At 44.0% G+C, this 27,432-nt stretch overlaps 1 protein-coding gene across 2 annotated transcripts in view; it reads right to left on the bottom strand.

The window, feature by feature from the left end:
* Positions 1-27,432, bottom strand: part of Lama4 (laminin subunit alpha 4) — a 146,732-nt gene that overhangs the window by 78,879 nt on the left and 40,421 nt on the right. The window contains exons 3-9 of one of the 2 annotated variants that reach the window (XM_038340164.2): positions 26,739-26,863; positions 22,547-22,627; positions 14,374-14,588; positions 12,079-12,174; positions 9,978-10,129; positions 7,694-7,804; positions 922-1,033 (exon numbers count right to left, since the gene is read on the bottom strand). In XM_038340164.2, coding sequence (XP_038196092.1) covers positions 922-1,033; positions 7,694-7,804; positions 9,978-10,129; positions 12,079-12,174; positions 14,374-14,588; positions 22,547-22,627; positions 26,739-26,863 — 892 coding nt within the window. The remainder of the gene's footprint in view (positions 1-921; positions 1,034-7,693; positions 7,805-9,977; positions 10,130-12,078; positions 12,175-14,373; positions 14,589-22,546; positions 22,628-26,738; positions 26,864-27,432) is intronic. The other variant, XM_038340165.2, reaches the window with a different exon arrangement.

Below are 27,432 nucleotides of genomic sequence, written 5' to 3'. Positions count from 1 at the left end.
TCACTGTGCTCTGAGATGCATTTGGTTTTGTCACCCAACTCTTGATATATAGTATAATAAAAACACCATGGCAACAAACAGTAGAACTGAGCTGACTCTGCCAGAGGAGCGTCTCTTTACCCTAGAACAAATGCCGTCTCTTTCGGTTGGGCAGCCGGCAGCAGCTTTCACACTTCAGTGAGAGAGTCTTCCAGATGCAGCCGGCATTTAGTAGAAATCAGAGCACAGATGAAAGACTCTCCAGCAGGGCCGGTAGACTTTGCCACAGTGCTTTAGGGCAGGGAATCACTCACACACCCTCTTTTCTTTTGGGTTACAAACCTGAGCGACTCATCTGTCTGGTCCTTGAGGAAGAGCACACAGAAACAGCTAGTGACTATCTGGGTTGAGTTAACACGCCAACTCCACTCAACTCGCACTTATTTTGAGGCAGGGTTTCTTGTGTGGCCCAAACTAGCCTGGAACTCACTCTGTAGACCAGACTGATCTTCAGCTCACAGAGATCCACCTGCCTCTGCCTCCCAACTCTAAAGGCAGGCACCACCCTGCCTGACATGGTTTGTTGATACTCTGAAGACGTATTTGGGAGCTGTAAATAATTGAAAAGAAGTGCGACCCCTACTAAACTCTTTCATTTTAAAGACACCACATTCCCTCGAAAGAAATGTATCGTGGCATGAAGCCTAAGTGATTTTATATATTTATTCTTTAACATTGACCGCTAATAAATAGGAATAGGGGTTCAGAAATCTCAATGAACGAAATTGCCATGGTGAGTGTATGTCAGGTAAAACCTGTAACACTTTGGACAATATGCTCCTGCACATAGCAACCACTGACAATAGCCATTGTCACCTTCACTGTCACTCATACACCGTGTGGTTCCTTGACGTGAAGTTAAACCGAGGAGAAGATATTTACCTTGGATCTTGTCCCTCATGTTGTGGGCTTGCTCTACAAGTTGAGTTGCGTGGTCAATGGTGTCCGTGCTTTCCTTCTGCAGGGCCTTCCCCTTCCTTGAGGCTTGACGTTCCTACAGATTACATAAATGAACATTGGATTTATGTGGTATATTATATGCACACCTGGGGTGGGTGGGTATAATGTATTCATTTGACAAACATAAACTTTCTCGGCATGTGTAAGCTCTGTGACATGCTGAAGGGTCCTAGGGGTCATACACAAAGACTGGGTAATGACCCGTTTCAGGATCCTGGAATGCTATTAAAATCAGATGTAATACCAAGGCCATGAGTTATGGTGCAGTCCAAACCAACGACCTATCACATGGGCCTTATCCTTGCAATTGTTGCTGTAGCTCAAGATGCCAGACTAGGAAATGACCCATGTCTGTGGATCACTTTCACATTGTTCTGGTTGAAGGGTTTAAACTTCAAAGAGGAAATCATCCAGAAGGAGGGTAGATCTTGAAATTCTCCTACTGGGTGGTCCAGTCGCTGCTGAAACTGAATCACCATGGGGCTTTATACAGGATTATACTCCCTGGGCTAGCTGCTGTGTTCAGAGCTTCATTCCAGTTTCCCCTCAACATTGATGGCCCTTGAGTTCAAATAACCAGTCAGAGTAAATGGAACTCCCGCCACCCTGGGGCTGACTCTACTCAGTGTGGTGTCTTAATCTCAAAGCATCCATAAAGTATCTGTCATCATTAAATCCCATCTGCTCTGTGGCTTTAGAAGAGTGTGTATGTGTGTGTGTGTGTGTGTGTGTGTGTGTGTGTGTGTTTGTGTGCATGCACGCGTGCACATGCATGCAGGCATGCATTTCTGTATGTAGTCAAGGGCAGGGGGTGATCTAAAACATGGAGGTCAAGGTCAGGACATTACTCCCATTGCATAAAGGATGAGCCCTTCCTTTGGGCATCAGACAGATAAATGGACCATTACTGTAACTAGGGGGAAAGGGTAGTTCTTCAGCCTGTATTTAAGAGGTGTCTGCTTGCCTTTTTTGCTGCTTTCTTGGTTCACCTCTGTGCTAAAGGCTTCAGTGATCCAATGAATGGCAGGCTGAAGCCACACAGACGGAGCGCTGAGAGACTACCGAAAAGGTTCTTGGGACTAGGAAGGGGGTTGTCCCAAACCTCTCCTCTGTCAAGCAGCTCTACCCAGGGGACTGTGGCCTTATACTATAAGCAGCGTTCTTGCTCTTTCTAGGAAAAGCTAAGCAAGTGTCCCTCTGTGATGGCTGAGAAAGAAGGTGCAGAAACGGCATCAGAGTAGACACATTTAGAAGCTGTACTGGCTAATTTTTTTTTCTTTTTCTTTTTCTTTTTTTTTTTTTTTTGATTTTTCGAGACAGGGTTTCTCTGTGGCTTTAGAGCCTGTCCTGGAACTAGCTCTTGTAGACCAGGCTGGTCTCGAACTCACAGAGATCCGCCTGCCTCTGCCTCCCGAGTGCTGGGATTAAAGGCGTGCGCCACCATCGCCCGGCTTGTACTGGCTAATTTTATGTCTATGTGACACAGGCTAGGGTCTAAGAGAGGAGGGAGCCTCAACTGAAAAAAAAAATGCCTTTATAAGATCTGGCTGTAGGCAAGCCTATAGGGCATTTTCTTAATTACTGATTGATGGGGGAGGACCCAGGCCATTGTGGGTGATGCCAACCCTGGAATAGTGGTCCTGGGTTTTATAAGAAAGCAGGCTGAGCAAGCCATGGAGAACCAATCAGTAAGCAGCACTCCTTCATGGCCTCTGTAGCAGCTCCTACCTCCAGGTTCCTGCCCCAGTGAGTTCCTGCCCTCACTGCTTTTGATAACGAACAGTTATATGGAACTGTGAGTGAAACAAACCCTTTCCTCCCCAAGTTGTTTCGGTCACGCATGGTGTATCATGACAGCAGCAGTAACAGTCACCCCAATTAACCCAGAAGTCTTTTATCAGCCAAGTCAGTGATTCCTTCACACAAAATGCGGCTTGTGCCAGAGGCAACGTAGCCCTCATTTTCTTGACAAGCTGTGCATTTCCTGTGTACACTGTCTCCTGAGTGGTCACATCCCTTCCCCCAGAGCGATTCTTTTCCTTGACTTATTCCAGTGCTTCGTGGAGGGAAAAAAGTATAGTGTAACCATTTAAAAATTAGATAATACAGAAAATGAAACGAATCTTATTTTGATGCCACCCCTCACTGCTTTTAAAACATGAATTTGGTATATGACACATCAAAACGTTTATGGTTGATCCCATCCAAATATTATGTTTAGAAAGAGTGGGACTCACTTTCTAAATTGAACACACACACAAATGTTCACACTCACTCCGGTCCCACACTTCAAAGGGATTCTTGATTGCTAGTTCTCTGTCTTTAAATTTATTCTTAACTTTCAACTTTGAAGAGATGCCATATGTACAAGAAAACTTTTTTGGCATTGGTCAAGTACTCCGGGGCGTGGCACCTTCCCTGAAGCGCCGCTAATTCGCCCAGGGAGACTCCCTTGGAGGAAACTGATTTTTCTTTTGATGGTGGGTATCATCTTCAGATAGAACTCAGCAGAATTTTTAAGATTTTTGTCTCATTTTTCTGTGTTTGGGCATTTTTTTTGTCTTACTGGTCTTTGCTTGTATAGTCTTATTTGTTTTTGTGGAATATTTTTTGTGTGTGTTTGTTGGGACTTTTGTTTGTTTTTTATTTATTTGTTTGCTTGCTTTCAAAGAGAGGAAAAAAAGAATGTTCAGTTTGGTGGGTATGGAAATGGGGAGGTTTGGGGCAGGGGACAAACATGACCAAATATGTTGTATGGAAAAAATTTTAAATGAGAAAAAGAGAATAATGGAAATGATAAAAAGAAAAAAGAAAGAAAACTTCTAGCGGATGAGCACCAGAGGGCGCTGTGAGATATGAGGATAGACAGGGACCTGTAGCACTCTCCTTCGTAAAGAGCCATAAAGGTGACCATTTATTACTTGAAATTGAAAAATTACCAAGTACAATACAATATATCGGGACTTTTTAAAGGTTTAACTTCTTTTCTTGAACTTTGCTCATGATAGGAAAGTAATGGTATGTGCACATGATAAAACAGGTGTGCCTTGCTTTAAAAAAAACAAACAAACAAACAAAAAAAAAACCAAAAAACCCAAACCTGCAGTTAAAACGTTACTCATAGTGATAAATTGGTTGATTATTTACATCATTACAAAAGACTGACCATTTACTGACCCCAATGGTGACTTCTCCTGGTATTTATTTGACTTAAGTGGTGGTGATAACCAGCCTGTAGGATCACCATGAATTTTATTGTTTCAGTTGGCATTCTTTTGTGATGGAAAGTGGGGAAGTTTTAGGCCTTACCCTGGGTCACAAGTGCAAACAAAGACAGCTCCAGCGAGACAGGCAGTAGGAATACTGGTGCGCTTTCTCAAACCTGAACAGTGATGTCAACTTCTGTGGGCTTCCCTTCCTCCTAAACATTGGTCACATCTGGATACCGGTGCGCCCCTTATCCAGTGTCCGAGCTGCTGACTCTGAGCTCTCCAGCTGCCTCTGGACATCTAGAAGTACCTCACACTTAATTGTCCAGGGCGATGCACTCTGCATTTTCAGTCCTAGTGATCAGTTTCCTCCAGACAGAATGTCCCTCCCTGCTCCTTGTGATGTCTAATTGGCCCTACTGCCCGTTTACTCTACTTGTTATTCTTCCTCTTTTCTCTTCTATGACTACTGCTTCAGCCCATCACTCTCAGGGTAAATCCTCTACAAGGGAAGGCAGGGAAGCAACCAAGCATTCTCTTTTCCGATCTCGGGTGGCAGTCTGTCATTGCACCTTACCCCCGGAGTCTTCCCTGAACAGTTTATCCTCTCTGCAGAAAAAGAATGCTTCGGAAAGGCAACTGGAATCAGCGGCTCTATGTAAACACTTCAGTGACTTCAACAGTTGAAAGGCACACATTCCTGAGTATGCTGGGCAAGATTCGTCATGGTCTAGCCACTGGGAATAGCCTAAACTGTTACTTCCTGCCTATTGTCTAATACTTAAATCAACGGTAAGGCCACGGCCAAAATTCTTCTAGTGCCAAGAACATGTCATATTCTTCACATTCTTTGCATTATGGTACATTCCCCCTTGGAACTTCTTGATAAACGCCTGTCATTCTCAACACAGGAGGCAATATTCACCTTCCCTAATGTGAGGATTCACTTCCACTATTTCTTTCTTAGAGTTACTGTTTCTTCTGTACAAGGACTTCATTGGGAAACTGTGCATCATTATTTTAAACAATGTATCGGCTCCCTGCTAGACTCTGGGCACCTTGAGAGCAGGGCCTAATATTTACTTCCAAACCCCTAGCACCTGTCACTGTGACTGGCAAGTGGCCAGTCTGTACCGCTTCCGAAAAGGATCTCAATTTCTCTCATCCGACCTTTCTGGCAGGACCAGGGAAGAGGTTCAAACACTTTCATTATGCTTCTCATATGATATTTTTTTTTTTTGCATGAGGTGATGATACATAGGTGCTCTTTGTGTGGCTGGAAGACTAGGGTGAACTTGACATCTGTGACAATGGCCTCCATTGCTGACTTTTAGGACCCAGAGAGAAGCTGACATTGGGAGAAAGCTACTCTTTCCATCTCTGCTTGGAGGTCACTGTGCTCTGCCTTGGGCATGATACACTTGGGAACATGGAGAGTGGAACCTTGGCCCTGGTCTTTGGAATTTCTAGATGGGTCTGATCAGCAGCAGCAAAAGGGAAAACCTCTAGAGCATGGGTTCTTTGTAAGCACAGGTACACGGACATCCTTCAGGTTATCCCAGGGGTAAACGGTATGGACTAGTTCTAGGGACTTCCAAACTGGGGCTGGAAGGTTTAGATATAGAGGTTGGCAAACAGACAACAACAAAAACATATATATCCCTTAAACTCCAAACGTCTCCAAAACCTAGTAACTTGAGATGAATAGACTTGGTGAGATTTTGACCATATGGGACCCATGGAGGCCATATCATTGATTTTCATCACCATGAACACAAATAATGAGAGGACAGCATGTATTTGCCTGTTGCCAGCAAAGGTTGGAAGAGGTTGGTGAACACCCTGGGACTGGAGTTACAGACAGTTGGAGTTACTGTGTGGGCGCTGAGAACAGAACTTGGGACCTCTGCAAGAGCAACAAGCACTTTTCATCACTGAGCCAAATCTCCAGCCTTGTGTGAGAGTTTTTATAAGTCATGGATCTCTCTCTGAGTGTTTCTCCTCACTCCATTTGGCTATTTATTTATTCAGTGTTTCTCTGAGAGCTGAAGTTAGAACTTGTCACATCTATAGTCGATATTTTTGTAGATCTCCACACTGCATTTATGCTATGCTATTTCCTTTTCATGCTAGTAAATGACTTGATTCTATTTTTCTGTAGGCTTGCAATTTCTTCTTGATTCTCTGATCTATCTGGAATTCATTTTAATTTATGGTGTAATGTAAAGGATGAAATTGGCTTTTCTTTCTTAAAACAACTTCCTTTTCTTCTTTTTTTGTGTGCGTGCATGTCAGTGTGTGTGTGTGTGTGTATGTGTGTGTGTGTGTGTGTGTGTGTGTGTGTGTATGTGTGATGCATGCCGAGGTCAAATAAGAACTTTTAAACATGAGTCGTCTTCACATAGGGTCTGGGGATTGGATTTGGGCTGTCAGGCTTGTGCGACAGGAGTTTTTACCATCTCAGCTGTCTTGGCAGCCCTGAGAGTAACTTTGTTTTTACCATCTTGGAGACTTTCTTTTCACTGCAATTTCTTGTTTTTCTCTTTGCAGTTAATGCTCCTTTACTGACATTTAAAGTGTTTATTATATAAAATAAGCATATTTCTGGATGCTCGACAGTCCTTACCTGTACAGTGCTAAGGCAAACAGTTGAATGACTATCCTAATTGATGCAAACATCCACTGTGCTAGCCAGCTAGAAATGCATAGAACGTTCCCCATAAACATGTTTTTTCAAGAAAACCGATTAAAAACGGGGAAATCAGGAAGCTGTCCTGTGTTAACTCTCTCTGTGGATATGGCCTTGATTTATGTGGCCCCTCATAGGTTACTTAACTTTTCAAGTTTCATTGTTGTGACTTGCTTGGCTCACAGGGGCTACCTGGACTCTCCAAGGTGGGGCCTGTTGCTTTAACAGTTTCCTCCGAGATTGAAATAACCTATCCTACAGAGACTCTCCTTAGACAGGAAGGTAAACAACTCAGAATAACTTCAGGACGTCCCTGGAGCTGACCAGATTCACTGGGCCTCCCCTGCCAGAGTGAGCAACAAAAGCTGAGAGTCCCTCTCAGAGGATCTGAGTTAAGTTCCTAGCACCCACACTGAGTGGCTTACAATCACCAGTAACTCAGGATAAAGGAAACTCAGATAAAGGAACTACAGAGAAGACTCTGAGACCAGACCAGCTGCCTGAAGAGGCTTAGACCCACCTAGTCACCTGGAAAGGACCCTCTCCAGCCCGTGGAGTTGCCTGCAGACTGTGCAGTGTGCTCTAGGTTCCCAACTTTGTGAGCTATCACCCATTTGGGGGTGGGCTTTGCGATGCATTTGCCTTTTGAGTAGGAGCAGAAGTGACTCTAAGCAACCCTAAAAAAAACCCAGTAGTTCATCAAGGTGGACTTTGGTGGTATCTGGGGTGAATAGATATCTGTGTTGGGTCTCCCCAGAAGTTTTGTCATGCAACAGACTAGACACCGAACACATACCTTCTCACCCAGCTCGTCCACATCAGACAGAAGGCTTCTCATGGTGCTCTCAGCGTTGCTGATCTGGATCTTTCTTAGGGTGTACTGGTTTTCTCTCTCTGACAACCTTGTCTGTGGAAACAAGGGTTTTCAAAATTAGGAGCCGTTGTGTCCCACCAGTCCTAAAAGGTTTTATGTATTTTTAAATTAAATATGTATGGAGTATCTTAGCATGAATTTGTAAATGTGTAGTGTCCACAGAGACCAGAAGAGGGCATTGGTGTCCCTGGAGCTGGAGTTACTGGTGATTGTAAGCCACTCAGTGTGGGTGCTAGGAACTTAACTGCTCCTCTGCAAGGAACCTATTCAATCTAAAGTGCTGAGCCATTTCTCCAGCCCCGGACACAGGTTCTACAGAATACTCATGACTCTCTCCGTATAGAAAGATTTAGGTATATTGTGACTTCTGTTCCTTTCTTTTTGAATATATTTTTATTGTATGTATATGGTTGTTTTGACTGCATTGTGTCTGTACACGATGTGCGTGCCACGCCCAGGAGGCCAGAAGACGGCATCAGATCCCCTGGAACTGAAGTGACAGGCCCTTGTGAACCTCCATGTGGATGCTGGGAATTGAACCCAAGTCCTCTGTAAGGGCAGCCAATGCTCTTGACCACTGAGCCATCTCTCCAGCCCCGACCTCTGTTCTTTTTAGAGGATTCTCAGACTGTTGCAGAATTCTGGATAGAGTGGGTCGACAGGAGGGGACTGAGCTTCTGGGGTCAAAAGCCTGCTGGCTCCACTTGACTCTGGGCTGAAATACAGGTCCTGGCCAGACTCCGGGCTGGCGCAAGGAGAGGGCGCCCTTTCCTATTGTCACAAAACTATAACTAGGCTGGAGGTGGCCCTGGGAATCTGGCAAACTTCAGTCTAGTCAGGTCTTAGAGAAACAGGTTAAATAATAAAGATCAATGAAAATGGATTTTGAGAAATACATTTTCCTCCTTTGGATGCACGAGATGAATTCTCGTTATTTTGGGTCACTGCCCCTCCCCCCACTTTTGCATTTTTGAGAAGCTTGGCGGAAATGTAGCCCTCTGGGGGCTACTTTGGATTAAGCGCTCTAATCCTAGTAGAGCCTTGCTGCCAGCCCCAGTGACACTCTTGTGAGGTGCGCTTTATGAAAAGAGCCGAGTGCATTCAGCGCCCTGGGTCTGGGCACTACTCTAGGAATTAAGGCTCTCGCGTGTCCCCCCAGGGGAGTTTGGCAAAACAGTCCCAAATGCTCACTGAGATTTCGCCCAGTGCTGCAGCTTAGGACATTTATTTTGGTCTGCACTGCACATTTTCAGCCAATTGTGGACATTATTTGATCCCCCCCAAGAGTAATGAATGCTTAGGTCCTGTTCTCACTGCTTTACATATCCCAGCTCATTGGCTCCCCACCAGTAACTTCCTTCTACGTGAAGACGCTGAAAAAGCAGACTGAGCTCACATAGCCATGGCTAGAGCTGGGTACGGACAAAACAGTTGAAAGTGTGAGCTCTCAGGCTTTATGCTAGAAAATAGAACAGTTCTGGAACCGAGTCTGCCGACTTTTCACCAAGCTTGTTGATAAAAAAACATCGGTTAGCTGTGATGGAGGTTCGTGATGGAGAAGAAAGGCTTCTCCAAGCTTAGATAGGTAGACCTTTTTATTTTATCTATTTATTTCATTGATTTTTCCCCCCACTGACTTCCTTTAACTTGTTTCTTCTATAGAGCTACGAGAACAAACATATATGTTTACGTTTGTGTGGTTGAGGATGTGTGCATGTATTTCAGAGACAGGGAGATTGAGAATGAGAGGGGGGAGGGAGGGAGAGAAAGAGAGAGAGAGAGATTGGAGAACCAAGTGAGAACAAGTGTAAGTGAGAAGTAATTGCTGAAAGGGGGTGAGGGAGGTTCTAGGTAAACTCCTCAAAACCCAGTGAATTGAAACTGAGGTGCACTGGGTAGCTAGTTTTGTGCTTTAATAATGAGTGTAAAACTTTGCAAATCACAGTGTTCTGTGTAGATGCTAGTCTTTTAGTGATTCCATTTCCCATATGCTTTCTTACATAAATGGCAGCTTCTGAGTGGGGCGTTAGCTCATAGTTGTCGTGAGCTTTTTCTGACTTCTCATGTAACTGGGTGTTACCTACATTGGGCTGACAGTCTGTAATACAGCCCCGGAGCTCAGTGGCCCACGGGACACAGAGTAGCTAAGAGGGAACCTGTGGAACTGCGTTTGTCGGCGTAGACAGAAGCACAACATGTAGCATACTTTGAGGAGGTGGATGGTGGAGTTCATCTCGCTGACGTGCCTGTGAGCCGCCGCACCAGAGGACACGCTCAACAGCCCGGATTTGCTCTCTTGGATGGAGAGCGCTGCTAATCGCAGGTCGTCAGTCAGGTCCCAGACGCACTTGTCGCAGCCTGCAGATGAAACAGGGATGTCGTTTCTGCAGAACCGAAGGGCAGCTGGACGCATATGGCCTTAAGCTGGACCGCCCTGGCTAATACCGTGTTTATTTTTGTTTCCTGAGGAGATGCTGGGGCCATGTAGAACCAGTCCTTACCAAGCCAACTGTACCTCAGGCAGGATTTTTTTTTTTTACTTAAAACATAATGAGAAACAGGCAGCAGGGACGGGAGGGTAATAGCAACACTGATTGCTGACAGGAAGGAGGAGCATCATGGGATGGGTGGACAAGAAGCCCTGCCTACTTTTCCTTAGTAGTGGGGTCCCGTCCCCCTCCACCGGAAAGATTCCATTCTTGTCAGTCTCTCCTCTTTGCTTGGTGGCAGCTGGAAGAGCAGGCCAGTGGCCCGGCATCTATCTTTCCCCACTAGCTTTTCTCAGGCAGTGGGGGAATGCTGCACGTGCCTTTGCCTCCCCTAGGGAGGGCCCGTCTCCTCTCCATGCCCTGCCTCCTGTCTAGATGAACAAGTCCTCAGAGCAGGCCTGCAGGGTACGATTTTTGGTTAATGTCATGCATGAGTTGGTTTCCAAGAAAGAAGGCAAAGTGCTGACCCCACCTGGGCATGTTGAAGAGCTGAGCCCCAGTTTCTCATTGCTTCTCATCTTTCATACCGGGATCCCCGCCCCGGACCCAGCAGCCATCCATGGATACCATCCAAAGGAACACACACTGAGTTCTGCACCGTGTCTTGACCTCTCTTTCTACCTCTCCAGTTCCCATGCTCCGCCTCACGGGAGCGGCTGCTTTCCGGAGAGCTGGGAAATGGTGGCTAATGGGTTAATGCGTGTTAATATGTTAATTTGTTATTGGAAGGTCAACATAGTACTACCCCTAAGTTCCCTCAGAAAAATGAGTTCCCAGCCTACACTTCAGGCTGCGGAAGATGTTTAGGCCTATGCAGGCACCTGGGTATCTTTAAATGGAGCTGGACAAGGGACAGTCTAGTTGATTATTACAGACTTTGCCCTGCAGTGCCTCCCATCTCGGGCGTCTTCTAAGATATGATGCACTGGACGTATTTACTCTCCTGCCCATGAGGCCTTTGGGACCAATAGGGATGCATAATGTGCAAATATTCTTTAAGACAAAAGCTTCGCTGCTCAAGAGTGACAAAGCACACCGGGGAAGAGAGAAAGGGAGCCTGCTTTGTAGGGCCTTTTACTTTACTTCTGGTCACTCCCCAGACCTAAGTCTCCTGGTGTTTCCCTGTCTACAGGTGTCGTGCCCCAATATCTGAGGGCTGGTCGGCCAATGCAGAAGGAGCTCTGTCCTGGAAGCGTGAAGCTGAGTGTGAAGACCAGCTGAGTAAGATGTCTAAAGTGGAGTGATGTCACCTACAGCCGCCTCAGTGCTGAATGGGGGCAGGACCACCAGGGACCTTTGTACGGGGTCCATTATCCTGGAGTGAATACAGCCTTAAATCCAGGGCTGGCTGAGGGCGAAACATTTCCAGGGAAAGTGGAATCGCGTCCATCTTTACATTTCTTTTTACTACCTTTATTACCCATTTAGTGTGTGTGTGTGTGTGCCTGGTATATGTGTGTATGGTGTGTGTGCTTGGTGTGTGTGGTGTGTGTGTGTGTGGTGTGTATATGTGTATGTGGGGTGTTTATATGTGTGTGTCTGGTGTGTATGTATGTGTGTCTAGAGTGTGTGTGTGGTATGACTGTGTCTGGTATATGTGTGTATGGTGTGTGTGCGTGGTATGTGGAGTGTGTGTGTATGTGTTGTATATGTGTGTGTTTGTGTGTGCCTTATTGTGCATGTGGAGAATAATTTTGGGGGTCAGTTCTTTCCTTCCACTATTTTGAATTTTTTTTAACTGCAAATGGCTCCTCCTAACTGAACATCTGCAGTGCATTAGAGAAAGTAGGTTAGTCCCTCATGTACTGTTATTTTTACTTATGGTTGGGCAGTCCATGCCTGTGGGGAGTTCAAGTCCTTCTTCCAGGCACTCTCCGGTTACGCTGTCACATGGGCCGCCCCCGCAGTTGCACACTGTGGGGAACAAAAACACGAGAGCAGGGAGTCATCGTCTAATGCTTAAAGCAGGGCCATCTTTCCATGGTCTCCAGAAACACTGGCTACTGCTGTGAAATCCTTCAGAAGATGAATTAACTGTATTCATCTTCGTGAGTACGAAGTCTATGACGTCAAGATAATCCTGTTCTGTCAGTTCAGTGAAGGCAAGGGAGACGGGCAAAGATGACCCCAAAGCAAAACAAAATCTCATTTCCTAGGATTCCTCTCCCAGCTCTTTAGGATTCTCTTATAACTCAACAGATCTTTTGTCTAGAAAGGCCTGGGAAATTCTCACAAGGAAACAATGGCAACAGAGTCCAGCATTCAACTTGAAATCGAAAGCCGTCCTTTCAGCACCAAGAGTCTCCAGTGACTCCAACAGCAGGGTTGGTCCCTGCCAGGTGTGAGGGAACAGCCCCAGAGGAGAGAGTGACCAGGCCCAGGAGCAATTCTTGGCTCCCCAGCCTTTGACTCTTGGCAAGACTGATTCCAAACTCCAAATGGGAGGTGTCAGGGGGATGCTAGGAATAGTGCCAGGGAAAGAATTGGGAACATATTTACACGAATGTGTAAATGATGATAGCCCATCATTTGTCTACTGGTGAGTTTTCAGTAAAACCTTTTGGAAAAAACCAAAATCCAATCTTATTAGACTTTTGATTTTCCAGTAGTTTCCCAGGCAATGATGGGGACTGAACCAACCGCGTGCTTTACCACCCAGTTACGTTCTGAATCCCCCCACGCCCCAACTTGGAGCTTTTGTGTGGAAGTAAATTTGTAATAATTTAAGAATCCCTAGGCTACCTCTGCTAGCTAGCCAGCCATGAGCTAGAATAGAACTAGGAGTTTTTCCTCACAGAGAAACCACAGAAGATTTACTCCAAGTATAATAATATCGCTTATTATACTTCAACTGTGTAATGCTCCACAAAACGCAGACTTATTAGAGCCCTCTGCCAGGTCCTGCTCCGTTGCTTCCCAAAGCAGTATCATCTAGGAGCAGCTGCATCTTTATTGTTTAAATAGAGGTTTAGTTAGTGCTTTGAGAATAATGATGCCATTTTTAAGGCTTATTTTCCCGCCACACTTCTAATGCCTGACCCATCTGACTGCGCAGTCTTCTGCCTGCCGTAGTTTTTAGTATTGTGGTTCTGGAAGCCTTTCTTTTTCTATAGGCCTGTTTCTTTCCACTGTGGTCCGATCACAGGTACATCCTTCTCGATAGTAAACTCTTCCCTCTGGAGGTCTTTCAAGCAACTCTTTCAACCGGGGGATTTCCCAGAATGTACGCTGTAACACTCCCTGGTTCTCTCCCGTCCTTCCTAAAAGCCGCCTAGGGAGAAGAAGCACTCAGGTGCAGCCCTCCTGGAGGAAGGCAGTTCATTTCCTGTCTGAAGAGCTTCGTTCTATGCAGCAAAGGTGCTAGAGAAACGAAGGATGAGGAGTGAGCACTTCAGCTGAACTGAAGTCGAACCATGAGATTTTTCACCCTCTCTCAGAAGTGCTGATTCTGCCCATAGGAGGGAATGTAGAGGGTCCTGTGTGATTCAACCGTGTCTGTGCCTTTCGAATTTACTTACCTGGAACGTTAGTTTTATTAAGCGTAACTGAAAGAGGACACAGCTTCCAGAACAAAATAACTCACTTGAGCCACATCAGATTCCATTCAGTCCCTGGTCAATACAGGTAACTTTTCACGATATGACTTATTTCTTCAATCGAGATCACAAATATGAACATAAGAAATCACTCACGTTGCTGTCTCTTGCTTTGCTCCACTCACAAGCTAAGGGTCATTGGTTGCATATTTGAAAATGTCTAACTTTGGTAAATTTTGATGTGCAGTCTGTGTATTGCCCTAGACCAGCAGTTCTCAACCTGTGGATCATGTTGCATATCCGATACCCTGCATATCATATATCTACAATAGGACTCATAACAGTAGCAAAATTGCAGTTATAAAGTAGCAACGAAAACAGTGTTATGGTTAGGGATCACCGCAATGTGAGGAACTATCTTAAAGGGTTGCAGCCTTTGAAGGTTGAGAGCCACTGCTCTAGATGAATATCAGGAGGACATTGGGAATAATCCCTCAACAAAATTCTTCACCTAAATTCAGTTCTGATGGAGAGCAGTGTTGGCTACACAGCTGGCTGAGGGTTTTAGAACCTGTACCTGCACAGTTCTTGGCGGTCCTGGCGTCTCCATAATAGCCAGGAGCACAGCGCTCACACTTGAAGCCTGTGGTATTTCGTAAGCAGTTCCTGCACTGGCCAGTGATTTCATCGCAGTCTTCAAAGATCAGGTTGGGATCCGAATTACCGCTGCAGTCACACTTCTTACAGGTGCTTCCAACGAGTAAGGGGTTTCCATAGTAACCAGGAGCACATCTGAAAGTGTTAAACATGCCAACTATTTAGCATCCATAGTTACTTCATAACTATGCTTAAGAATCTTTCCTACATAGAAGAAATACATAGTGAGGGTTTGTAGATCCCGCCTGGGATTCATCCCAGTTCTCCCGTATTATTAATATGACCAGACTTTTAAACATTATCATTGCTTATTTGCATATTTATTTTGATTCTGTGTTTCCCACACATCCCAGGCTGATCCTCTTTCTCACCCTGCCAACTGCTAAGATTATGAGTATTACCTCTCATCTCTCCCCTTTTTTTGACTTTTCTTGAACCATTCCTTCTCAGTGTGTTCTAGATTATTTAGGCTCCAGATGCAGCAGAGTCTTGGTTGAATTAGTGTGAGGGCATTGTTGGTGATCTTGGGGACTGGTCTGCATAGCTGGCATGTGATGGGTGGGGTCACCTTTGCTAAATGTCTAGTAATAGGATGCATCAATAGGATATAGCTGAGTAATATCCTGGCCAAAATGTTAGTGGCACCTCTACTGAGAACCAAGTCACTCCCTGTCCTGCCATAATGAATTGTCCAAGGAACTTAGCCTGAGCCAGTCAGTGCCGAGCATTCTCCTAGCCCAAAGTATCTGATTTGGGAACAATTCTGTAAAAGCTGTTCTAGTTAGGGTTCCTGCTGCTACGGTGAACCACCATCAACAAAATCAAGTCATGGAGGAAATAGTTTATTGGCTTATACTTCCGTATCATAGTCTATCCCTGAAGGAAGTCAAGACAGGAACTCAAGCAGGGCTGGAACTTGGAGGCAGGAGCTGATACAGAGGCCATGGAGGGGAGCTGCTCACTGGCTTGCTTTCCCATGACTTGCTTAGCTTGTTTTCTTACAGAAACCAAAACCACCAGTCTAGGGGATGGCACCACCCACAATGGGCTGGCCCCTCCCCCATCAATCACAATTAAGAAAACACCCTACAACTGGAGCTTCTGGACACATTTTCTGAACTGAGGTTCCCTCCTCTCAAATGACTCCAGTTTGTGTCAAGTTGACATAAAACTACCCAGCACAGAAGCGTAGCCTAGATCCTTGTTTGAATGTCATAGAAGGAAAGCAGCCTAAGTCCTTAGATACTGGCTGGCATCTTGTGATTGAGCAAAGGCAGTCTGAACAGAAAGTGGATGGCAGACTTGAGAATAGCAGAAGTAAACAGAGCAGAACACAGATTGCTATTCTTCTCAATGATTTAGTATGTGAATTAATAGGGACCAAGTGCACACCTCGTCTACTTGGGGGAAGAACTAGTGTCTATATCATAGCAACCTTTAAGGAGGTAGAGACCATCACTCATGAGCCACACTGGGTACTCTGAATGAGGTGTTCTCTGTCTGGAGGCAGAAATGCCTTCCTCTTCTTTCCCTCAGTGACCCTGTTTTGAGAATAAGGACTGCTGGCCCCACTTAAGGGGGCACTTGCCCCAAGGCACCAGTCATTTCTTACCAGGTTATTAGCCTTTGGGGAGCAAAGGACTTGGGCTGGCAGATCTTACTTTTGAAGGAAAAAGTAGGAATTTGGATTTCGATGCAGCATTACATTTTTAGAGAGTATGCCAAGGTTAAACTACAGGTGTTTGCTGGGTGACAGTGGACTGTTCTTTGCTGTAGGGCCTACAGCTAGATTAGGGAAGATGGAGCTAAGAGGAGCTGAAGGCAGCATGGGAGGGGCTGGAAGAAATGTCATCACTTCTTAGTGGAGCCAAAAGCCAGGCAGAGGGATCTGATAAAATAAAGAGAAAATAAAGAGAAATCTAGGGGAGCGTTCTGAGTGTGAAGAAATGGTGTTGGCTGCTCTCAGAATGGGACACAGACTGAAGAGGGATGTGGCTAGATAGGTTTGGAGCGATGGCCTCTGGAGTGGACCATAGGGAGGACTTTGCAAAGAAATCAGCCATCAGGGCAATGATAATAAAAGTGCAAACAAATCACACGTAATCCCAGGACCCTCGAACCCCATTACTGTGTAACACATGGTGCACAGCTCTCAGTCTTTTTCTCAAGTTGGTCTCTCTATGTCCGTCTTTTGGTGGAGTTGTAATGTTGGTGTCTGTCGGTCTTTATATCCTTTGCCTGAACCATGTCTCAGAGCTGCTCTGTTGTTAGCTCTTTCAGTTCCAACTGACAGCCGGAGGGAGACCACTCACACCCGGCCTTCTGAGGCTGCAAGGCTAGCCACCTCTGTTTTCCAGGATCACACAGGAGGTCACAACTCAAGGCTCAGCCCTTCCAACCCTGATATTCCTTCCCTTGTTCTACCCTGTACCAAACTGCTGCTGCTATGAATGAATAAAGTCATCCAACAGAGGGACAATTCATGTCCATTTTATGTAAGGCATGTGGGGGATGGGGGGCAGGAAGAGGAAAACACAGCTCCTGTTCTGAAAGAACAGGAAATGAATTAAATATAATATAATGTACTCTACAAGTCAATGAAAAAGACAAGGATGAATGTAAGTTCTATACTCTACAAAGAAACACCCCGAGAGGAAATGTCCAATAAGTTTTGTTATTCATATTTCCTTATGTCTTTGTGCCTCAGATTTCTAGGGCCTTTGGTCTTCCAGCCAGCATAAATTATTCATCTATGGAGCATGTAGCTGGATTGAATTTCTATTATTTGCTGCAGTTCACCAACAGAAAATATTAGACTTGTTGGTTCATTGAAATTGGATTCAGATCTACTTCAGCAGGCAGCTGGGAATCTTGAGGGCTTGGGTGAAAGGACTTGCTTGCCTGTTGGAGGCCAGATGCCAGTTCCTTTGTTTCCTTCTTGACTCCATTCCATCACTATAGGTTGCCTCCTGGCCTTCCATGTAAGAGAAACCCAGGGGAACCTGAAGATGGCTCAGTTGATAAAGTGCTGACGGTGTAAACATGAGACCTGAGTTTAATTTTCAGAGTGCACATAAATTAAAGGACATGCGCATAATTCTAGTGTGGGGAATGGAGATGGGGAGATTGTTGGATTTCACTGGCCAGCTTGCGTAGCTGTATTAGCAAAATCCAACTTCAGTGAGAGACTCCTGGCCTCCACATGCAGTATATACATGTGATGTACACACACACACACACACACACACACACACACACACACGAAAGCAAAGTTTTGTATCCTGTAAATTGGAGTCTTGATCACAATGGAAACCACTGAAGTTTCAAGACCATCTTTTGGTTTAGAGTCAACCCTGAAGTTACAACCAAAACTTTGGGACCCTTATAGACTTAACAGAGCTAACATATAAATGTTTTCCTTATTTATTGTCTCCTTTGAAATCCCACATTTACAGATAAGGAAGCCAACACAGATAAACTGGTCCATTCAATGCTGGATTAGCCGTCTTGCATTTAACAAATCAACTTCTTTGTTTTGCATTTTTGAGGAAGGTCTTATATAGCCTAGGTTGACCTTGAACTTGGTATGTAGCCAAGGATGACCTTGATTCTCCTTCTTTCCCTTCCCAGATGCTAGGATTGCAGACCTGTGTCATTGTGCCCAGCCTTAAAAAAATTAAAATAAAAGAAATTTTGATCTATAGCTGTTGTTCACTCTCCTTCCTCTTCAGCCTTTCCCCCAAGGGCCACACAGCTGCCACTGAAAGTCTTTTTTGAAGAAGTCAAAACTCCTTGCTTGGGTTGCTCAGAAATTTTTCTGGGAGGGTCCTAGTGTAGTCCTTTTCGGGGGGAGGGGGCATTTCAAGACAGAGAAAGCATGTTAGAGAGTAGATGTCATTTAAATGTGATTCTTTTGTTTATCAAAGACTGAGAAATACAGCTAGAGAAATCTAAGAGGCTGTTCAACGTTAGAAAGACAGAGAACAGGCTTGGGAGGAATCTTATAAAAAAAAAAGACAGTGCTGACAGCTTGTTCCGAGACCTGGTGCTTTTTAGAGGGAATTGGGCCAAATTTCTGCATCATCAAAAACCACAATAACTGTTTGTGCTTTCCCAGCCTTCTATATTGTTCTTTTGTTTATTTGTTAATTTCTAAGGTTAACATCATCAATATCCTCTCTACAGTCACCGGCATCTCTGATGACACTGTGCACTCTGCCTGTCTCTCCGCTGGCGTCCTTCTCCCAGCCCACACTTTAGGATTTGTTTCAGTTTCCCCCATTCTCCTCTGATCCTCTAGCAGCAGCACCCACATGGTAAAGCTTCATAAAGTCTGAGTATGGTCCTTTACTGGACAGAAAATTAAAAGGATGAAAGTACGTGATTAAAGGCAACGTGAGCCACTGAGGCAGAAGCACTGAGACTGGATAAGCTTGCGATCTGAAGAATCCATGGAGTGCAAAGGCTCTGGATGTGAATGTTGGATCTATCACTACCCACCCATCTAGTCTTAGATTAAGTTACCTCATGGCTCTGAGTGTCAGGTGCCACATCGTTCAAGTGTACCTTGAGGAGAGAAGGTAATACTGGATAGGAGTGAGAAAAGCAAACCTTCCCCTGGAGCTCACTCTGTAGACCAGGAGGCTGGCCACAAATTCACAGAGATCTGCCTGCCTCTGCCTCCCAAGTTCTAGTATTAAAAGTATATGCCACCACCGCCCAGCTAAGTCATGCTTTTTCTAATCTCTGCTATGACGCTGTGAGCTCACCTACAGAAACAGTACTTCAGCGTCCACTCTTTCCATACACAGTATCTGACATACTGTTGGTACCTGGCTATATGTTTTTAAGTAATACCAGGACATGCTCCAAAGCTACAGAGAAACCCTGTCTCAAAAAAAAAAAAAAAAAACAAAACAAAACAAAACCAAAACCAAAAACAAAAAAAGAAGAAAAAGCATGACTTAATCTTTTTCCTCTCCATTTCTTTCTCTTATAAGTAAGACTAAAATGATAGGCCACAGTGTCACAGTATGGCTTTTGACATTTAAATCCGTTGCTGTATGTGCAGTATTTACAACATGCCTGACACACAGAAAGAAAGCGCTCTGTAAGTGTTAGTGACTACGGTTAGCATCATACTTGTAGTCTAAGAACAGAAGTGTTTAAAGTTCTCCGGTTGATCTGGGGGACCTGAGGATTGGCATGTCCAGCACGTAGGAGGGGAGTTTTAGGAAAAAGGTGGGAGCCCAGGCCAACTACGAGTTGTTGTGGAATAATTATTTTTGTGCACTGTAAAGATTTGTCACTCAGATTGGTTTAATAAAAAGCTGACTGGCTGGTAGCTATGCAGCAAGTATATGTAGGACAGTCAATCTAAGCACATTGGGAAGAAGAAGAAGAAGGAGAAGGAGGAAGAGGAGGAGGAGGAGGAAGAAGAGGAGGAGGAGAGAGAAAGAGAGGGAGGGAGGGAGGGAAGGAGGGAGAGGGAGGGAGGGAGGAAGAGGGAGGGAGGGAAGGAGGGAGGGAGAGGGAGGGAGGGAGGAAGAGAGAGAGAGAGAGAGAGAGAGAGAGAGAGAGAGAGAGAGAGAGAGAGAGAGAGAGAGAGAGAGAGAGCGACCAGCCAGATGGAGAATAAGCAAGACATGCTGGAGAGGTAAAGTCATGAGCCTTGGGGCAGCATGTAGATGAATAGAAATGGGTTAATTTGAGTTGTAAGAGCTAGTTAGTAATAAACCTGAGCTGTGGGCTGAACATTTACAATTAATATTAAGACTGGGTGGTTATTTGGGAGCAGGCGATTGGAACAGGAAAACTGCTTACAAAGAGTCATGGTGGGTGGCTGCATTTGGTCTACATTACTTAGTAGGGTAAGAGACAGAGTGACAGAGTAAGCAAAATGTATTTATGTTTTAGACCTTTCAATTGGCATATAGTGTGACTCATTTTAAATAATAATTTTTGACATAGGCTGTACCCTCCAGTGTCCATTTAAATGATCTTAGAATTTCAAATGTAAAACTGGGAGGAAATTCCTCATACCTATGGCTTTTATATGTCTGAGAAGAAAGCCAAAATGAAATTTCAAATAGAATGCAAACCAAACTAAAAGAAACCAGGAGGCTGAAGAGATGCCCGGTGGTTCAGAGTTCTGGCTGTTCTTGCAGAGGACCTGGGTTTATTTCCTAGCACCCACATGTTAGCTCACAACCAGACTCTTTCAAGAGTCTGGCTCATTCTGCTAAACTTAGCATCCTCTATCCAGTTCCATGCATTCTCCACAAATGCCATACTTCTATTTTAGAGCTGAATAAAATTCCCTTGCATGCATGTACATTTTCTCATCTGCTTATCCATTGGTAGAGCTCCTGGCTTGCTCCACATCTTGGCTACTGTGAGCAATGCAGCAGGGAACATGGCTAAGCAAGGATCTCTACAGTGTGCCGACTCAGAATCCCTCCACTTTACCATCTCCTGAGTTCTTTCTAAAGCATATGTTTCCAACAGCAGAAAACATAACAAACTCAGGCTTACTAGGTAATGGCAGATCTCATGAGCCTCTGATATGTGCAGGGTAATTTTTTTTTATCTGCATGCTGTCCTGTGTCAGAGTGGGAACCTTGTTTCCCTACAGAGGTCTTCTGTGTGCCAGCCGGGCACTTGATCAGCAGGGGCCATTAACTCCTTATAGCAGACACTGGAGATCCATTAGCAAAATGCTCCGTCCTAATCAGACTACACAGAATTTAACTTCAGACACAGGAGAAAAACCTCCATCCTTGCCTGATAAACAATTATCTCAGACCTCCCACAGAGCCAGAAAATGAGTAAACTGTGTGCCTCATATTTCTGTGTCTCCAAATAAGGAGGCACATAATGATTGTGTCACAAACATTAGTTAATCATTTATCTGATCTCCTTTGCCAGTTCTCCTGTGGGTTCTCAACTTTCTTTCCCTCCCATAATGTCAACGGGAAGGAAGACTTCCAGTCACTAGGCACAAGAATTACCTCCATCCTGCACTTTTGAAAGTCAGCATAACGACGTAGAGATCTTTTGGATTCACCACGAGCTGTGGCTGTTTTTGAGTTCCAGAACTACTACTCTCTGGGAGATGTAGGGATATTTCTAAGGGGACAGATGTCTTGTAATTAAAAGTTTACTTCTTAAGCCACAGGCTGAGTTTGTGAATATTGCTGAGGGGTTGGTCTGTGTCTGCTGTCCACAAAGAGAGAAGTCTGTGGATATACTGCTAGACTAGACATTTGCCCAGTACCTCTGGCCCTTCCCTCCCTGCCTTTATGGAAGCATGACCTCTTGGAGTGGCTAAGGCCAATGGGGAGGTCAGTGGCTCTGTTAGGAATACTTCTCTGTGAGATTCTTTTAGTAAAGGCATTTTATTTTCGAGAACTGTGAACAGCTGACAGGTGGAATGATTGGCATATATCTTACTAGGAAATCATTCAGTGGGAAGCCTTGAATTTCTAGTTGCTGAGGTTTCTCCTCAGCAAACCACACACGGGGAGACAAAAAACAAACAAACAAACAAAAAACCATTTTGTGTAAGTACCAAATAGGGATGCAGAACATCCCTATGTGGTTTTTATTTTGTAAGAGGTAGGATGACGAGCCACTTAAATAACTGATTAGTGCTTTGTACATTTCTCGTTCTATGAGCAGTAGAGGATTCAAGATAAGATGATTCACTTTTTATTTACCCGGGGAGTCCTACTCTTTCTGGGAGAAACATGAATTACAGTGTGGGTTTGTTATGATGAAAAGAGGGGAGGCTTACTAAAATCATCTAGAGAACTTCTCCAATATATCCAGATTCCAGTTTCTTCTTTCCTGTCCATTTATCCCCAGATACCATGCTGGTTTGGATCCCAAGGGAACACTATTATAACAGTACTGGGTGGGTCATGGAGTTTGAGGACAACAGCCCACTTGGGGTTCTGAAATATTTCTCCACCCCCAACTTATACATCAATCTCAAAACCCATTGAAGAGAAACACGGTGGAGCTGATGCACACAAACACAGAAACCTTTCTCTGGCCCCACAGGAAAAAAATAAAGGATTTCATTTACCCACCTTTCACAGTTAGGTCCAGCATAGTTTTCTTTGCAAATACACCGAACAGCTCCGTTTTTCCGGTAGCAGGATTCTGCAAAGCTAGAGTCATGAGAAACATTACAAGTCATTCTATTATACTAATTTGTAAGGTGAGAAGGTTCTCTTCACTTTAGATTAGGTCATTTCTACCTGGTCAGTCTCCAACGCATGTAATTAATCTTGCCCTTCAGAACAGACTGGACACTAAGCAGAGACAAAACACCCACTTCATGTGGGGCCATCTCCCAGGTATATCATTACATTTCTCCATATAGAGGTGGTTTATTAGTTCAGCCTCGAGCACTAGGAGTTTCTAACATAGCAGATTATATAGCACATATGTATTCAAACATGTGTATATAATACTTACCTTTTAAGTACAATTCTAAAATATATGCTGAAAAGCCATAAATAGAAAATTTACTAATAACTTTAGACTTGTATAGAATTCTCTCATATTTCCGCCACTTTTTGTGTATACATTAAAATTTCTTCACAGTTTTTCTGCACTCAACCCCTGTTTTTAAAGATCATGAGCCGGTCCTAATATAATCCACAAACTCTTAACATTTTAGAAAGCCTCTGTCTACCTTATGTATTCAGCCAGTGAAGAGACTGGCTGAAGTAGATCAAAGAACTAAGTCCTCAAGAAAGAAATAGGCCCACGGTGTACATATATGTGCACGTGTGTGTGTGTGTGTGTGTGTGTGCATGCACACACACACACACACATCCCCTGGGAATTTCTTTTTTCTTCTTTCTCTCCTCTCCTCTTCCTTCTTCATTCTTAAGTTAGTGAAAAATTAGATCATAAAGCCAGAAATATAATAAAAATATTGGTCCAGCTGAATAAATACCCATCTTAATTTATTGAGACCAAAGAAACAGTGTTACTCTTTCAGGTGTGGAAAATTTCACAATGGCACACCAGTTGTGTGAAGTGGAGGTGTAGTGTGTGTATGTGTGTGTGTGTGTGTGTGAGAGAGAGACTTTCACATTACTGTTGGCTTCTGCACTGTGCAATCAGCAGAGTGTGACCTCTGCTCGTGACCTCTGCCTGCATTTTCCAGCACGTGTCAGCAATTTCACCCTAATGACGACAGAGGAAAAGCAAAGGTTTTTACTCAACAGTGGTTACAAGATTGGTACAAAATAGCGTGTGCTCCTCGTTGAAAGGCTCATAATTTATTTTCTCAGCAGTGTGGTGAAAACATTCCAATGACATTACATTTCCTTGGGATTTCACCCTTTATTTTGCCCGTTCTTATTCCTTAGCTGACCTACAGGAGTCTTGCTCGCTGCATTCAGAAAATGAACAAATACTCATGCATCTTTCTTTGAAGGTGCTCCATCCAGCCTGCCCACAGCTCAAAGAGGAAACATCTGCTTGGGGTGTCTGGAGTCCTCTGCATTTATTTGATGTCCTACTGTTTCAAACAGATGCCATTTTCCTTAATTGGAGTGATTAGCATAGCTGCTGGTCCACACAGAGGATGTCTGGCCAGCCGCAGGATAAACAAGGGGACTCTATGCAAATGACCCTTGGAAACATGGCAGAACCACTGATTGGTCTCCATGGTGCAGGCTCTGGGCAGTGCAGCACAAGCCATGGATGGTCCCTTCTATTTTCACTAGCATTAACTGTTTATGTTTTAAAGACAGGGGAATCTAAGTATTGGATGTGAGAATTAAAGCCTGATGCCTTCTCTGAGTTACAGTTTTCTCTGTAGTGGCAATGGCTCTGTTGTTGAGGAAAACTGGTTTCAGAGGGGCAGGGATAGATTAGTTTGTGCTCACAGGACTGACAAGATTTGGCTGGATCCCCAAAGGTCTAATCTTTGATCTGGTTTTATTATTGATTTAGTTAAGGAACAATCTCAAGTATTAATCAGATATATTACAAAAAGGCAAATGCCCCACTGTCATTTTCAGCCTTCAAAAACTATTCCTATTGCTAATATATAATATATACACACACAGTCCAAAATAAGTATCAGTCAACTTCTCAGACAAACATCTACTTTGGAATCTGATACTTATTTTAGACTGATACATGCATATATACATACATATACGTATATGTATATATACATATACGTATATGTATATATACGTATGTATATATGCATGTATATATATATGTATTAGAAATAGGAATAATTTTTGAAAGCTGAAAATGACAGTGGGGCATTTGTTTTTGTCTCTGAATTTGCTTCTAACTTGGGAATGTGTTCCTGAGGTCCCTCAGCTGCTGCCTGGGACCCTGGATGTCCTTCTCATGCACAGAGCATGGTCGGGAGTCATGGATCTTGATTGTCTTTGGAAACTGCTTCTGAATTGAGGGCAGGAGACCCATTACCCAGCTGGTCAATTTCTGCTTCTTTTATTGGAAGGGGTTAGCAGCCTGAAGCAGTGCTTCTTGCTCAGTCAAAATACTGGAGAGTCTGTCTCAAAAGAAAGAGGGTCATTTGCTGTAGGAGCCTAAAACTTGCCCTACTTTGACCTATTGAAACATGGCTCTCAGCTGTTGGATGGATGTACTGCTGGTGAGAAATATCAGTGTTATATTGGCTCGTGGTAAGTGCTCAAGAAGCGTTTTGCCTTATTTCATGTAGACAAAGGTCCTCAGTTTGTAGGGAATGGTCTTTTAAAGGTCTGATATCTTAAGACACTAATGTTAGATAATTGAGGTGAAGAATCGCCATGTAAATAACACAAAAGCATGATGAAGGAAGGAAGTTGGAAGGAACATTTGGAAATGGCTTTCCTAATTCATGTTCCTGTTGAAATCTTCTAGATCCCTTTCTGAGCAGATGATGCTGTACGGCCTCCTTATATGGGCGAATGAGTGTAACTTGTTATTAGGCAGATAGGGGAAAATAGATTTAAGTATGGTAAACATCTCATTAGAGGTGGTTCGGATTACTGCTTGAGAACAGAATTTTAATGAGCATTTGAAGACTTTACCCCAATGAGGCAGAAAGTTCATAGATCGGACATTCTTGAGTGAAAATAAGAGAACATTTAATGTTTGTGTTCTTCACTTTCCCTTTCAGGACTGTTCGTCTTGCACACATTACTAATACTTCCCAGTCATGAAAAATTACTAAAAAGGTCTAAATCAGCTTAATGTTTTTTTCTAAGATGCCTCTGTAGAATTTTTGACTTTGCTGGTTGACTGGCACACATGCAGTAGAAGTATGAAGTAAAGGACCTTCTTCTACTGATGGTTTGCTAGCTTGGTTAACAACACATAAGAAGTGGTAGGCAGGTTGATTTGCATAATTTTCCATTTGTGGAAATGTGAGTAGCTCAGGGATTCATTTTTTTTTGACTGGCACCTGGAATGGGAGGAATTTAGTTCCAGTCTTGTGGAACTAAACCATTGCCCTGGGAACTCTGCTACCCCTTTGGCATTCTCATTCAGAGCAGAATAGATTGCAGGACACCAGTTGGTGTTAGAGAATTGGAGAGCTGGTTGCTGTTTGAAAAATGAAATGCACCATACTATTTTAATTCTACACTTTCAGTTTTCAGTGCAATGGGTGAAATCCAGGGCCTTGTACCCATCAGGAGTGTGCTTTACAACTATGCTGTGTTCTCAACTCTTTGCACACTACCATTTTTGTTTACTGGATTTTTCCTTCCTCTGCTCATAAATTGCATTGTTTCCGTTTCTGCCCTATGGAAGTATGTTTCTTCTCTGGAGCTCCACACTCCAGGCACAACTTTGCCAGGTAACTGATTGGCTCAAGGCCTTCCTTCTGTGTGTCTGTGTTCTAATTCTGACTGAGTTGCACTCTGGAGGGAGACGACTCTTCTGTAAGAGTCTGAAGGGGCAATACTTTTGGAAACACAGTGAGCTTGTTTGTATTATTAGCCTTTGTGTAGGTTGAGGGAAAGCTAGAGAAGGATAAGATTGGCTTTGCTTGTGACACTGAGGGAATTTCATTGACTTTATGATTTATTTAATATTTTGGCAACGGTTGTACCTATAAGTGCTTAAGCTCCCACAAAATGTCTGTAGGCCAGAGCGCTTTCTTGTACTTTTTCCAACACGAAGCATTCAGTTTTGGCTGTGAACAAACCTTGGAACTCTGAGTAGAGCCAAAAGAATAATTGCGAGAACAGTCGTTTTTCTAGGCAGAGGCTGTCTGCCTTGAGGACTTACTTGGCCAGGTGGGGCAAGGGACAGGGGCACGGCTGGCAGAACTGGGGTGCACCTCTGATGGAGTCTCCAATATAGCCATCCAGACATCTCTCACAGTGTTCCCCTGTTGTGTTCCGCTGGCAGTGCTGTAGGACAGAACACAGGAAGAGTGAGAAGAATGAAGACATTTCCCAGACAGCAAATGTACCACCCTAGCTTACTTCAAACAAAGGGCCATCAGGCCTGCCCGAATACATGGTGTGGGGCAACATAAATCATCCGTGTTAGTCCTAGTCAGAGCTAGAACTGTAGATGAAGGTGGGTGTGAGCATCCTGTAGGTCTGTGTGTGCACTGACAGGCAAGGGACTCTTTGGCATCTATGTGCAGAGGGGACTAACTCATCAGTTGTCCATCTTGCTTCAGAAAGGTAATTAGAACTATCACACTCTAGTTGTTTTGGAAGCTTAAGCTTACTGATATGGAATGAATATCAAATGAAAACAAATCATATTTCCATGACAGCGAAAACACTAAGGATTTATGGACATGAAAGAGGAAATATGTCAGGCTGGGGCACACATGCAGTAGAAGTATGAAGTAAAGGACCTTCTTCTACTGATGGTTTGCTAGCTTGGTTAACAACACATAAGAAGTGGTAGGCAGGTTGATTTGCATAATTTTCCGTTTGTGATAAAGATAACAAATAGGAAGAAT

This window comes from Arvicola amphibius, chromosome 8, assembly GCF_903992535.2.
Source record: "Arvicola amphibius chromosome 8, mArvAmp1.2, whole genome shotgun sequence".
Classification (NCBI taxonomy): Eukaryota; Metazoa; Chordata; class Mammalia; order Rodentia; family Cricetidae; genus Arvicola; species Arvicola amphibius.
This window is presented reverse-complemented; position numbering and strand designations above follow the sequence as displayed.